The sequence below is a fragment of the Monomorium pharaonis genome, chromosome 2 (assembly GCF_013373865.1).
Source record: "Monomorium pharaonis isolate MP-MQ-018 chromosome 2, ASM1337386v2, whole genome shotgun sequence".
In the NCBI taxonomy this organism is placed as follows: domain Eukaryota; kingdom Metazoa; phylum Arthropoda; class Insecta; order Hymenoptera; family Formicidae; genus Monomorium; species Monomorium pharaonis.
In genome coordinates this window covers 8,805,848-8,820,841 of record NC_050468.1, presented here as the reverse complement: position 1 = coordinate 8,820,841, position 14,994 = coordinate 8,805,848, and the positions used below count along the sequence as shown (strand labels likewise).

At 37.6% G+C, this 14,994-nt stretch overlaps 2 protein-coding genes across 7 annotated transcripts in view; both read left to right on the top strand.

The window, feature by feature from the left end:
* The first annotated feature begins 1,032 nt into the window (after window positions 1-1,032).
* Window positions 1,033-6,140, top strand: LOC105832752 (proteasomal ubiquitin receptor ADRM1-B). 2 transcript variants are annotated; one of them, XM_012673957.3, is made up of 5 exons: window positions 1,033-1,377; window positions 2,190-2,306; window positions 2,483-2,819; window positions 2,880-3,025; window positions 5,359-6,140. In XM_012673957.3, exons 1-5 carry the CDS (start codon window positions 1,177-1,179, stop codon window positions 5,755-5,757), a joined length of 1,200 nt encoding a protein of 399 aa, XP_012529411.1. In that variant the 5' UTR covers window positions 1,033-1,176; the 3' UTR covers window positions 5,758-6,140. The 2 variants fall into 2 exon arrangements, with proteins under 2 accessions (XP_012529411.1, XP_012529412.1); XM_012673958.3 differs by having other exon boundaries at window positions 1,034-1,377; window positions 5,527-6,140.
* A 1,475-nt stretch (window positions 6,141-7,615) lies between these two features.
* The window catches only part of LOC105835470 (protein argonaute-2), a 33,808-nt gene continuing 26,429 nt past the window's right edge, over window positions 7,616-14,994 (top strand). Inside the window, exons 1-2 of one of the 5 annotated variants that reach the window (XM_036283379.1) lie at window positions 7,616-7,810; window positions 12,648-12,933. The gene's annotated coding sequence lies outside the window, so the exon portion shown is untranslated. Of the gene's footprint in view, window positions 7,811-7,999; window positions 8,654-12,647; window positions 13,036-14,994 lie in introns of those variants that run through there. The other 4 variants (XM_036283378.1, XM_012678776.3, XM_012678774.3 and 1 more) reach the window with 4 other exon arrangements.

Here is a 14,994-nt window from a genome sequence, read left to right as displayed (position 1 = left end):
ATTTTGCCTGTTTGCAGCGTCACAAGCCATTCTACAATTGTGTAAACGTAGTTGTAAACGTCAAATTATAAAAAACTGACCAATCACAAATAATTATTTCTTTAGTGATCGTAGAATAATCGACTGTGATTAGTTGATTTCTTACAACCTTTGGTTTGTTCGCGTCGCCAGGCCCCGACATGCTCTTACTCACTCCAACGCATTCTAATAGGTTGGCGTCATCGGAATCAACGTATTGGAGTGCGTTGGGGTGAATAAGAGCATGTCGGAGCATGTGACGCGAACAGACCCCTTATGTTTACAATTACGTTTACGCAATTGTAGAATCGCTTTAAAAGTTTGCACCCTTAAGGCCATTCTACAATAGTCGCAAGTTGCCAGTTGCCTTTTGCGACCGCCAATGAACATTGAGCTTTACATATGGAGCTCGATGATCATTGATTGTCATAGAAAGCAACTGGCAACTTGCGACTATTGTAGAATGGCCCTTAAAAATACTAAAATGATAAAATCAAGATGGCATATGTATGTCAACGTGATAACATTTACATACGTATGATAACGTGTTTTAAAAGTTTAACAAATAATATCTCGTTTCGCGGGGGCAAAGCGACACTTTCTGCCAGTCTTTCATTTCGTATAAAAACACATGTGTAATTTTTGTACCGGTTTGAAAATGACGTGATTTGATTGGTCATTCCAAAACATTTCTTATAACATGGCGCCGCGCATTAGATTTTAACTCGGATATTCAAATCAGTCAATAGCAGAATATATACTGCATATTTTTTTTATATAGAAATAATAATTTTTTAATCAATTTTTAAAAATTTATATCTTAAAAATTAATAAAGAGAGAGAGAGAGAGAGAGAGAGAGAGAGAGAGAAAGAGAAATATCGCGGATGTTACCCGCAAAAATAGGTAGTTTTTCTTCTTTTCTTTCTTCTTCTCTTTTTTAATTTGCTGTTTCTTTCCTTTTCTCTCGTACGTCGTACCACGCGCCGCGTGGTCTGCTTCGTTCCGCCATCTTGAAATGCAATGTCATCGCAGTCATCGGCATTCTGTGAGCATCTGTGAGTGTGAGCCACTGTGAGAGCGCTCGTGAGTTAAGTGGGAGAATCGGTCGAAATCTCGTTTGCGTTGTACACGGCAATTTTCCTTTTATATCGGCGAAAATGTCGGGCGGTGCACTCTTTGGTAATAACGCTTCGCGCGGTGCCTCGAAAAACCTTGTGGAGTTCAAGGCTGGTAAAATGACCGTAAAAGGAAAAATGGTTTATCCGGACACGCGAAAGGGCCAGCTTTACGTCTACCAGTCCGACGACTCGCTGATGCACTTCTGCTGGAAGGATCGCACGACCGGAGTGGTTGAGGATGTATAAATAATTATTCGATATATCTTGCTCTTAATGAATCTCTAGAATAATCTCGGGAATGGAAAAGTGCGTTTTTTCATTTGCTCCAAGAAACTGCATCTCTTAATTTTCTCGAGCTGACAGTGGGTCTATCGAACCCATTTAGTTATAAATATTTTTTATGAGAATAAAATAAACTTACAAGGGGAGATGCTCAACTCAAAAATTAAAAAATTTGAAACTTTTACAATACATATTCTGACGTGCAATAAATTGGTTTTTTCACTTGCTCAATTTATCCTAAAGAGATAACCTTTGAACATTACTTTGTTTTTCATTTTTTTTAAATTTATAATTGTTTTAATAAATTTTACAATAAATTGTATCGCTAAATCTTATTAAGAAAAATATATTTTTTCTATGAAATTTTATTATTTTCCATTTTTTTTTTGTTAATAATAACGTGAAAATAAAAAATCACTTTTTGAAGATTAATTTTATTACTTTAGGATAAATTTAGATAGCAAGAAAATTTATATGTTATAATCTTTTACATTGCCAAAATGTTATAATTTTTTTAATTTCTGAGTTGGAAAACTTTTCTTATTAGCATTCATTTTTTAATACACAAATTATGTCACTTTGATTTTTTGAAATTAATTAATGCTCTTTAATTAACATAAATTAGCTTGACAGTAGCTCAATGCAGTAACTGTATCACAAATTTTGATATTAGCTTATGGAAGGTTAACACTGTATTTTATAACACATTGATTTGCAACTCTTATTAAATATACAATATACATATTTCTACAATCATGCATACTTTTCAGGACTTGATTATCTTTCCTGATGATTGCGAGTTTAAACATGTTCCTCAATGTAAGACTGGCAGAGTATACCTTTTGAGGTTTAAATCGTCGAATAAGAAATTCTTCTTTTGGTTACAGGTATAGAAAATATAACTTTGTAATTACAAAATTATGATAGATTGAAATAAATTGATTTATATCCCCTTTTTATATAATTTAACAAGTATTTGATAATATTTATTTCATGTTATATTACTCTTGAATGTTTACATATTGAACGTAATTTTACAGAATGTATATTTTCCTTGTAATAGGATCTCAAAACTGATAAAGATGAAGAACACTGTAGAAAGATCAATGACGTACTTAACAATCCACCGACCCCAGGATCTCAGAGGAGTGGCAATACCAATGCTGAGGGAGATCTTCAGAATTTGTTGAACAACATGTCGCAGCAGCAGCTCATACAATTGTTCGGCGGCGTTGGTCAGATCGGTGGTTTGGGCAGTTTATTAGGTACAATGAATAGACCGCACGGTGTTCAGAGTACAAGAGCTTCCACTACAACTTCGTCCACTCCAGCCACTACAAATGTGACTAGACCGCCCCATTCATTAACTCCTGGGCCTAATACGGACTCGAAATCTTCGAGTAAGTGAATCCTCCGTTTACATAAAATTGCTTTTATATTCTAACAATACATTTCTGTAGGTAATAATAAGTCATCAACAAGAACGACAGCTCCGTCCACGCCAGCTGCAACAGCAGTGACTCCGAGCAATAGAATACAGCTTAGTGATTTGCAGAATTTTCTATCGGAAATTCCAACGCCGTCTCGAACAGAACCTTCTGTACAGGTAATATCATGTTTCTTTTTTTCATATCTTACTGGTTTGAACTCGTTGGTTTGAATTGAAACTTCGATTGAAGAATAATCGAATTTTCTAACAAATGATTAATTGATATAATACAATACTATTTTTTTAAATATTGTAATAATTGAATTAGAAGTATTTTAAATCAGCATGAAATAAATGATAGCAGGTAATTAAAAATATATTTTGTAAGAAAATGTCTGTCATAAGTTTTTAATGCTGATTATATGTGTGTATGTGCGCGCGCGCGCGCGTGTGTGTGTGTGTGTACACATGAATGGGTATACATACAGAGTATCCCAAAATTCTTTAATAGTTTAATGTTTTCCGTCACAAATTTTTAGAAATTTTCGCGATTAATTTATGTTTACGTTAAAGCATCTATAATTGTTATATAATAAACAATTGCAACTTGCCATAAATTAGACTTCCAAATATAAAAAGATTATCTTTAGTAATTTATTAATTTTGAATAGATCTTATATTTTTTAAATTAATTAGTAGTTTAATTAATAAAATATAAAATATTTAAAGTTAGAAGAAAGTAATCATATTTTCAGGAAGAAAAATCTTCAAATTTGTCATGATTAACATTTTCAATGATTCTGAGACGCTCTGTAAGTGATTTTTGATTAGTAATTATGAAATATCAGACATTATTGGCGTTTTCGACTGGGCAAAACTGAGTTGGGTTAACCCATTTCAAGTTCTTATTCTTCTAGAACTGGCTAACCATAGTTACTCTATTCTTCAAAAGGCCGTGATTGGCTTTATGACGTCATTAATGCTCGGAGCAAACCGCTCCCGGAGCGATTAACCCAAGCGAAAACGCTATATAATTGGATTATAAAGCGTTTATAAAAAATTAACAATCTTGCGTGTGCAACAATAAACATGTGCATGCTATTATTTTTATTTTTTAATACAAAGATTGCAATTTTTAAATATAAATAATAAAAATTCTGATTTTTTAAGCAAAAGTTTTTCCAATTAAATGTTAAATAAATAAAATTTGATTGATTTTCTCGAGAATGATGTATATTGATATATTATATATTTGCATTCCTACTTCAGCATACTTATATTCTTACATCTAAAAAATTTTGCCTAATATTAAAATGATTCTATAAATAATTTTTAAATGCACATATAAAAATATATCAATTTAATTAATTATATAATATTATTAGTGTATTGTATAAAATTAATCATTAGAAATCGGTTTAATTATAGATAACCTGGTTTTTCCTTTATATATATATATATGAGAAGATAAGATTAAATCTCTTCCCTCATCTTATGATCTATGCATTGTTGTTGCAAGACCACACCTTTAATATATTTTAAATCTTAAGAAAGATAACTGTTTATCGGAAGAGATTATTTATTGATTATCTGTTATTAATTATATATTTTTTACAGCTGTTATCAGAGATACAAAGTGCCATTCTCGATAACAGAAGTCGCAGAATAACTTTCAATCTCATTCAGTGTTTTACAAGTGTTTAAAATGGTTCTGTTTCTGTTTTTCTAAGTGAGCAATTGTTTAGCTTCGTTTATGCTTATTTATGGAAAATTAACAACAATGCATGTAATAAATTGCTAGAAAATTAACATTGAAAATATTATCACATGCATTCCTAGATTAACAAAGCTAATCAGATAACAAAGAAATTTGTGATGGAATAATGGATACTTTATACTAAACTAATATACCTTAATTTAATCAAAATTTTAATGTATTACAGCTAAGTTTATATGTTAGTTTTTATGTGTTTATAGATGATAATATCATTATAAAAGTTGTTATGGAAGTCAATGAGTTCTCGCTAACATGATTTACAATGTTGTGTTTGTCTTTCTCTATCTCGGAAATTCAGTGAAGTTTTAATAATCTATAAGGTAACTGCGTTATCGCTTTCAGTGTTCAATGCAGTTTTACATAGTAATATTTCTTTGAAAAATTGTTTAACATATTTTATATATCCTGTAATACTGTAAAATCACATTTACTAACGCATTAAATTGTTAGATACTTTTTGAGAAGAAGTGTTAAAAATAAAACAAACAATTGTAAAAAATTCAGCGATTTCGATTTAATGGATACCGAACTAATTGATTGTTAGTACTTTGTGATTAGAATAAGACTAGAGATTCGAAAAAACAGAGGCATGGTTTTCTCACTGTTCAATATTATCCTTTGCCTGAACTTTTCCTGGCTGTCGGAAACTCTGGCTGTGCTGAGCAGTTGGGGTAATTTCTCCGGGTGTATCTGTTGCTTTCGTCCAGCTACAGCGCAGCTTATTGTCCGGCAGAGGGGCGTAGCGACAGAGCTGACCAACGCTATCCCGGCAGCAATCTCTACGACGGAAAGCCTGGAGAGTGCCATGAACGTGCACTTGCCACCCGGGGACAACCTGTCTACCACGCTATCGTCTCCCCAGTTCTCCCAGGCGCTATCAATGTTCTGGTCTGCTTTGCAGTCGGGCCAGGCGGGCCCAGTCATCCGTCAATTCGGCTTGGGACCAGACGCCGTCAGTGCCGCGGCCAGTGGAAACATCGAAGAATTCGTCAGCGCGCTGGAGTCTGAAGCGAAAAATGGTCAGGGACAGCAAGCGCAACAGGGACAAGACGACAAGAATAAGAAGCAATCATCATCAACTGCTAGTCCTGATAAGAAGGACGATGACGACGAAGGCATGGCTTTAGATTAAGAATAGGATTTGTACGCGTCTCTTTATTTCAGACGTTTTCTTTTTCTATTCAGAAACTATGCGTTGAATATTGTGTTATAATTTACATACGCAATAAAAAATCTCAACGGACATATTCTTCTTTAAGATAATTAGACATACATACATATATACATATAATTTTGATTAAATAATATACTTTTCAAATGTGTAAACAATTCTCCAAGCGCTCAAGAATTACATTTAATGAGTGATTAGCAAACATGTTGATTAAATAAGAACAGGAAATTTCATCAAAATTTACACATGTGTACGAAAATTAATATATTGAACATTTTGTATACAGTATATATTTATTGGATTTATTAAACACTGCGAAAATAAACTACTTTAACCAAACTGTATATATAGGATTCATGTATTGTATGAGCATCCAAATGTCTTTCAAAGTTTTGTTGCTCCATTTAAAATTATTTAAAGAACCATTATTCTTTAAACTTTGTTTTATTTAACTCTTAAAGTATTATTGTAGGTAAAGTATCATTCTGTCTGATCAATTTTTATCCATGGAAATTTCTTAAAATCTTTAAAACCAATTAAATTATATTACATTTTATTTGTTTTCCAAACTTAATAACTTTTATTCTAGAGACATTTATTCTAGAAACTTAAAATGTTCATAGATATTTAGAAATATTTTATCTATAAATCGATAAAAAAAATGAGATATCCATGATGCTACCTTTCTTCATATAGTACATATCTTAAAAGTTGTAACACTTTAAAAAATAATTTTCTAAAAAAATATATTTTATTAACGAATATGGCTATAGAACGTAGAATTCAAATTATAAGATGTAGAATGGCGGGAAAGTGGGATCCAATAGGATGTTTTTGTTTACGACGCACAAGCCTTTTATTGGATCTTCGTGATAATCGATATATAACATTAGTTATCCTGTTTTATTAACTCCCTGGTTAAAATTGATTTAAAAACCGTGACAGATTGATGCTTAGTCGTACCGTTGAATTACTATTAATAATCATGACATAATTAGCGTGACTACAAATATCGATTTTCTTAAACAAAAAAGGTTAGGTCAAAGAAGCGAAGGTTGCCGGGGTGACGCCGTCGATGTGTCGTCAGGTGTTTGTACGGTTGATCGCAATGGTATCCGATTGGCTATTTGATCATGACATCATTCAGGTGCGGCTATAGGTGCGACAAGTCAAATATTTAGGTTCTTTCAATAAAATTTTTCAAGATTAATATACGTATGTGTATATAAAGAAAAATATTTAAAAAAATAAAAAATTAATGGCGAAATGGCGATTCCAAAGCATTTGTTAAATCGTAACGTCTTAAAATCAAAGTCTCAAAATGAATGAAATTGAATGAAATAATCTGGGTTGTCGGTGATTGACGAGTGAAATACATATTCCTTCATCCAACAGTTGAATACTTAATTTCTTGAACGGAGAGAAAGAGCCCAAACTATTCGAATCGAGTTTATAGATTACAATCGACAAGAGTTATTCGAGCGCAATGCGCGTTTCTTTTGAATTTTTAATTAACAACGACGGAATTATCTTTTTAATTAATCAAGAAATTCCCAGGTGCTGTCGAGATACGCGCGATACTGTCGCGTGGAAAGTGCCGGTCGTCCACGACGCCGCGACGCGTCCGCGCTTTCCGATCGAAGCAGCGGCGGCGACGGCAACGACGGCGGCGACGCGACGGTGACGGCCGCGGCGCGCGGCGGCGTCCCGTCCGGGCGTTTGTTTGTAAACACGGGCGTGCGGACGGAATGGCGCCCGCTCGCGCCGGCCCTGCGCGGCGACCGTCGCGGCTGCGCGCCGCCGCGCGAATCGAACAAGTAGTGGGGGGGACTCCCTCGCGAAACGCTGATCGCCGAATGCGCCACGGCGAAATTCCGCTGACAAAAGCCGCGGCGAGTGGCGCGTCGGGCCGGACGCGTGAAAATCCAAGTTTCCCGTGTTTGCGTGTGAATTCGATCGGCCGCTGCGGCGAGCCGCGGGCCGCGAGCCAGTGTCATCGTGAAATAAGCTGCGGGTATCGTAATTTTTCCCCCTAATGCCATTGTTGTGATAGCGGTACAGCGGCAGCGGGCAGCGGGCAGCGGGTGCTAAGAAGGCAGCGCGCGGAGGGCGAGAGAAGGAAGGAGGGAGGGAGGGCGAACGAGCGGGTAGGCAGGCAAGCGGGCAGAGACTTTCAGGGGACACGAGGAAGGTGAGGGGAAGGGAGGGAGAGCGAGAGGGAACGAGAGGGAGAAACGGTGAAACGGTGTGCGTGAGTGCAATACTCGCGCGCGTACACAAGCCTACATACGTGTGCACAATGGCAACCTTGACACTTGGTGATCGTTTTTGGCGGCTCCGCCGCGCCGTGCAGATCGCGCGTCCGGCGGCATCGCGTCGCGAGTGAAAGCGACGACGGCGGGCACGCCTCGAGCAACAGCCGCGAGAAGGACAGGGAGAGAGAGAGAGAGAGAGAAAAGCAGAGGTGAAGGCGAGCGGCGAAGCCGAAAGACGCGGGAGTGCCGCATACGTGGACGTCGCCGTCGTGACTCGTTCGTCTGAAAATCCGCCACGATATCCACGTAGTCCCCGGCCGCCGGAGTTCCTCCCCTTTGTCCCGGTCGACAAGCTCTCGCGCCCCGCGACCTCGTTGTCCTCGTCCTCTCGGAGCGTGGTGGCCGCGCCGCGCCGCGCCGCGCCGAGATCGTCACGCCGCGTCGCGCGTCGCGCTGCGTCGTCGTACCGTGGTCGCGCGTCACGTCGCGCGGCGTTCCGACGATAAAATCGACGAGGGCCGAAAAAAAAGGTCGAACTGAAGGTTAGACGTGAGAGAAAGAGAGAAAGAGTGTGACAAGTGTCAATGGTCGTTGCAAATGGGGTATGAATCATCGTTCTCGTGCTTGCGTCGTCGTCGTTGTTATTGTGTTTGTTGCAGCGACGTGCTCCTCCGTGTGCGGGGCGATAAAATGTGTGATAACTTCGAAGTTGCTCCTAACAAAGTGTCCGGCCTATTAAACGAAACTTCAGACGCGCGATAATTTAACGAGTCTACGTATATTAACTCGATCGCCGATGGCCGACGGCGGGTTTCGTCTCGCCGATACCTTACGCGACGGAAAACCACAGAGATATAAATTATATAAATTATTTCATAATATTAGCTATATAAATTAAATAAGAAAAATATGAATATATAATGAAAAATAACCGCAATTACATACAAGACTTGATATATATCTGTTGCATTTTTAATTATAATTAATTAATTTCGTGAGTTTTTTTTTTTAGCATGAACTCTTGATGCATTTAGTGTAACTGTGATTGGAAGGTTCGAAAACAATTTTGCGCAAAAGAAAATCGTCGGAATTCCGTGAATCTTTTCCCCTCCTCCGCTGCCCTTTGCGACATCTTAAGGATTCGTCGCAAGAAGCGCGTTTTCCCGGTTCCCTCGCCGTTTGTTATCGCTCGGCGAAAACGTGCGCGGAGAAACGTTAAGTCGCGCGACCGCGCGACCGGTCGGACGACCCAATTTCTTCTCTCGCCGCGTCGCTCGCGATACGACGAAGAATAAAAAGAGAGGAGATACGCCGGAGTTCGTACGTACGGAGTAGGTCCGTAGCTAAGGCGCGTGGTTACGCGGCTCCGCGTGCGCGCGTATGCGCACGCGGAAGGAGCCGCGCGTCTGCCTCTTCCTTCTGCGTCCGCGACGGTGTGCGTATGGGTCTCACGCACGAGACGACGCGAGGGATTGATCTCGAGGGAGCGGATGAGACACGACTTTTTTTTTAATATCTTTCGCAACGAGGGTTACGCCGTAAAATTATCGTAATCAAATGTACTGGTAGTTCTTGGAAGGATTAATGTAATTGTCTCTTGAATATTTAAATTGTTTCAATAATGATACTTGTATCCATTTCTATTAATGTTAAGTGAAATTAATTGCCTAGACGTAAGATATTAAGAGTATAATTTTATGTTGGAAATTCACCCTTATAATTTTTTAAGGAAAAATCGATTGGAAATAAAAAACCTTCGCCAGTGATACATTTCCAAAAGCAAAATTGTGTTTATGAATTTAAAACAAATTATTATTCTAGTTATTAATAAAATTGAAAGATGTATTAAATGCATAAAATTGCGATAAAGCATTCAACTGTATCTCTATTTTCATCTGTTTTTGCTCAAGTCTAAAATTGTGTGTAAAAGATAAGATAATATTGTGTTACAATACTATTAAACAAGCTAATGCTATGTACAGCCTATAGAAACTAATTGTCCAGACGTACAAAATATTGAAGAGTTTATTTTATGCTAAATTAAAAATATACTTTTGATAAAAAATGTATATTACTGGCAAGTGTTTCATTTCTAATTGAGTTTTTCCTACAAAATTATATCTGGTGATAGGCTTTGTAGCATAAAGTAAACTTTTAAACCCTACATCTGAATAATTAGTTTCGTGGCTGTAGATTAATCCTAGAATATTATTCATAATTTTTCTGACGTTAATATCATTTCAACTAAAAATTTACCCACGTAATTAAGAATTTTTTAGATTTTTTTCTACATTACAGATTTTACTTTATAAGGTGAACTAACTGACATTATCTTCATGAAAAAATCGTATTAAATGTTTTAAACTATCAAAATTTTAATAACAAAAACTATATTAAACTTGAATTAGTGCAGTTACTCACTTACAATAGCATCTCGATTAAACTTATCTACTCTTTATCTTTCCTAATTTTTAAAACTAAAAAGAGATAAAGAAAAAACTCGAGATTGAAATTAATTTACATTGGTGGAAATGGACACTAAAATGTTTTAAGACGTTTAATCGGCATAATCCCGCGAAGATTCTGCAACAATCGAGCATGAATTAAGAACTTATTTTGCGAAATAAGTGTCATTTACTTTCGAATCACCTGATTTGTCACTCCGTCACCAGCCGGTTGCGATGCACAAAGAACAATAACGACGACGAACACGTTTGTGTCCTGGCGATACGAGCAGCGGCCGCAAAAGCTGCGTCGCGATGTTACATCTTATTAAGCCTCCGTGTTCATTCCAAGGGCAACGTGCGTTTCATAGAGATGTGCGAATTATTCGAATACTAATCAGATCGTGTCAGTAAAGTAAGTTTCGGATTCGATTCGGATTTGAATCTCTGATTCGAATCCAAATTATTCGAAAATTACGAATTCAAGACGAATTACGTATGTTGACAATATTATAAAATCATTTAACGTGACTATATTATATAAACAGTATTTTTTTACATAGAAAAAATCTTTTCTTTATTATCTATATATTAAAATTCAATATAACGGTAATTCATAGATATAAAAAAGATAGAGTGTAATTTGAAGTTCAAAGAGACGAAATACAGTTAATAGTAAAGAGAGAAGAAATAAATGCGCTTAGTCTATTCTTATTATGCAATAATTATGTTATCAATTAAAAGTTGTTTTAATTATTTTAATTCGGATAAAATTTTATTGGTTCGATTTGAATTCGAACAAAGAAATGGCATTCGATTCGGCGTCAAAAAAACCTTTATTCGCACATCTCTAATGTTTAAACCAATACAGAACTTCATCTATCGCAAGGAACCGCTCGAATGAGATGATCCTATAGACACATGAGAATTTCGAGAGTAGTTTAACGCCGCTCTTTCATTTCGAAGTTCGATATTTATTCTCAATATTTTTACCTTTGAACCAGACGTGTCGCAAGGTATTGCCGTTATGTAGCACACATCAGACATGTGTACATACTATATAGGTATATATATATATTGATTATACTGTGTTTAGAGTAACATGATGCAATCCGTTACGAAACAACTCGTCTAACGTAAATTTCGCAATTTCCTCGGTTCACTGGAATTTATTTTCATTCTATATAAAATATATCGTGACAGAAAATTCATGATTACTCGTAAGTAAAATTGATCGCGCGCAATAAGCAACAGTTCTGAACGAGAGAAAGACGAAATTGTACATAACATCGAAGCGATCCGCGGCTCAAGTAAATGGCGAGGCGGCTCGTTTAAACGTGCGGATTATTGATGAACGGTGCTCTCCCGGCTTTTGTCTTCATTCATAATGTTATCACACAGCGGGCGTGGAAATAGCGTCGAGAAATGTCACGCGGCACATCTGCCGGCAATCGACGACTGTTTTATATACCTATAAGTACAATATTTTATATATAGGCGCGTACGCGAATAATATATTCTTCCGCAAGCATGTCGTTGAAATCGAGAATTACTTTGTTGCCCTCCCCTCGCCCTAAACGAAAGAATAAAGGAGATCGCATCTTGTTGCAAGGAAAAAAAATCGATTATCTTATCTGCCGTTATTAGCTCTTCACGATATTAAATATTATCACAGATATGACAGATGCGGTCAAACGCAGCCAAACGAGAGAAATATCGCGAGCGTTATTACATCTAAAATTATATTCGGATTTTCTCGCTCTCACTTGCGCGGTCAACGCTTTAAAAAAAAAAGTAGATCCATCCCCTCTCCCCTTTCTTCATCATTCTCATTCGTATATGAACTAAGTACGGCTGGATAAAGCTATTTTAAACAAATATTTAAATAATTAATGCAAATAGGAAAGCTAAAAATATATATATTTATTCTCGAATGAATGAATATAGAGATTGATAAATGAATATTTAAAGAACGCGCCTTTAATGCAAAGATTGAGATGGTTAAAGAAACAGAATGGAAGCAAGAGAAAGGAAAGGGTTTTAAAGCCGCCACTGTCTGCCCGCATGCTGCTTCCGGATCTCGCGAGTGCGCGGCGTTTCGTTGAATACACCGGTGACAAGTCCCCCCCCTGACGTGCGAATGTTCTTGCAGAGAAGAGAGAGAGAGAGGGAAAGAGAGCGAATCGTGGTCACGTGTGCGGACATTGACGTCGGAGCGGCAGCGAGGGATGCGATTTCCCGTGTTCGCGAGTGATCGCCGCGGCAGCACGGCTGCCGCGACCACATAGTCTCGCGTGCACGCACGCGGACCAGAAACAGTACGGTCGTCAGTGCATCGTCATCATCATCATCATCATCGTCGTCATCGTCGCCGCCGCCGCCGTTGCTACGTGCGTACGAGCCAACAACCGACTCTGCACCGAGAATGCCGATGTGAGGTGAAGAGAAGAAGCACGAGAAGCGCTGCGGAAAAACAAATCGCGATCCTTGCATGTCGTAAATTTTATCTGTCATCCCCGAGGATACACGCAGAAACAAAGGTGAGCGAGAAGCGAGAGGAGGCGTCTCACTCTCTCTTTCTCTCTCTCTCTTTCGTCGCGGGATTCGAAACCCGACGGAATTTCAGTTCAGAGTTCATTTTCCCGAGGCTCGTGAGAACGCGCGCGCGAGGAGAATCATCTCTCCTCGACAGCCCGTGTCTTCGTCGGCCGTCGTGAGATTCCTTCACCGCGTACACGCAGCCGGAAATTGAACTCGTCGAGATTGTCACGGTTTCACTCCTACGTTCAGTTCTTTTTTTTCCTCTGCCACGACACTGTTAACCCTTTCAAGACACCGATGATGATTTATCTTTGCGAGGTCTTCGACTCCGCTTTCCGGAAAGTTAAAGTGGGAATCGATCAAGGGATGAGAAAGAAAAGAGTTTCTCTCCTTCGATTGTTGTACTGATGTATGCAGCTAAAAGGATTGTCTTGAAAGAGTTAAAAGTAATTTCGTGCACTTGCAGCACAGATTGCCTTGTTTGCACAGCTCTAATCTTCACGCGCTTTGATGCTTTATTAATTTATGTTTCGATACACGCTTAATTTGCTTTGTATTTTGTATCACTTCTTTCAGACACCGCACAGTTAATTGCAGTAGCTACTTGAAAATTATATACTTTCTCTAATTTTAAATTTGGCATCCTTCGTCAAGTTGCTAATCAAATACAATCAGCTAGTTTCTCCGCACTTAGCGCTAATATCCGAATACAGACGAAAAATTTATTAAAATTGAGAGTGATAAAAAAAAATCGTCTCGGGATATCGAGTTTGATATGTACACATATAGTTTATAGGAGCAGCAAAATGGAAGTTATTGTATTTTAGTATTTCTGTACATATATATTCTATTACGATTTTATTATCGCGAACGTAAAACGTGTCGCGCTCAACGCCTCCGTCTCGCTAATTCCAGGCGACGTTAATTGTGAAGTAAATTTGTTCAAGCAAAACCGTACGAGCGGACAAATCTTCATTTTCCAAAGATTATTTTTCGCACGGCGAAAATGCCGATTTCTTACTTCCAAGTCCAATTTAAAGCGTAGAAACAAATCAGAAAAAAAAGAGAATATATCTTCATACTGTGAAAAGTATACACGTCTGCAAGGACGATAGCGGTGCACGACCAAGGTAGACAAAGAATGAAGGGAACGAAACGCGCACGCACATATGGACGAAATGGAAGAAAACACGAGAGAGGAGAGACGGAGGAAGAGAAAGAGAAAAAAAAGAGAGGAGAGACGGACAGAAGAAAGGAGAGGAAAACTACTTGGCAAACTTGAGAAACGAGAATCGCACCGGTCTGCTGAATTTCTCGTAGTTTATTTGGACGATATTTTGCGTTATTTTTATTTATACGTCTGCTGTTAATCGCGCGAGATCGTTGGAAAGCAGTATAACATTCATATTTCTCTAAGCGTGCTAAATATGAGCAGTGTATTAATGAATTGCTGTTGAGAAGAACAAGATCGGAAATATCTGTACTTGTTTAAAAATATAAAATTTTTTGCAAAATAATTACACCGCAGAAATAATTTGTAAATATCTAGATTATTTAATACAAATTGACCATTTTGGGGATTTAGCAATAATATTTAAGGCTACTTGCACCAAACTCTGATTAACTTAATCGTTGATTAGTCCATTGGAATTGACCAATCATATTTGTTATTAAGCAGAATTAACAAATGCGATTGGTCAATTCCAATGGACTAATGAATGATTAAATTAATCAGAGTTTGGTGCAAGTGGCCCTTAGAAAGTCCTGTATGAATATAAATATAAATACAAAAATTATTACTGATACCTTTATCTCTCTCTCTCGATATATCGATCTCTCTAGACGCCAGAGATCTCAGAGAGATATATATGAGAGATATATATCTCGCTCTATTCGCTTCTCTAGAGCTGTCTCCTCTCTCTCCGCTCTCGCTCTTCTCTCTAGCTCGCTCTCTCTCT

Excerpts from the sequence above, each read along its gene's own strand:
- LOC105832752 (XM_012673957.3), top strand. The coding sequence starts at position 1,177 with ATGTCGGGCGGTGCACTCTTTGGTAATAACGCTTCGCGCGGTGCCTCG. Across the intron at positions 1,378-2,189 it reads CGACCGGAGTGGTTGAGGAT|GACTTGATTATCTTTCCTGA; the intron begins GTATAAATAATT and ends CATACTTTTCAG. Across the intron at positions 2,820-2,879 it reads TACGGACTCGAAATCTTCGA|GTAATAATAAGTCATCAACA; the intron begins GTAAGTGAATCC and ends ACATTTCTGTAG.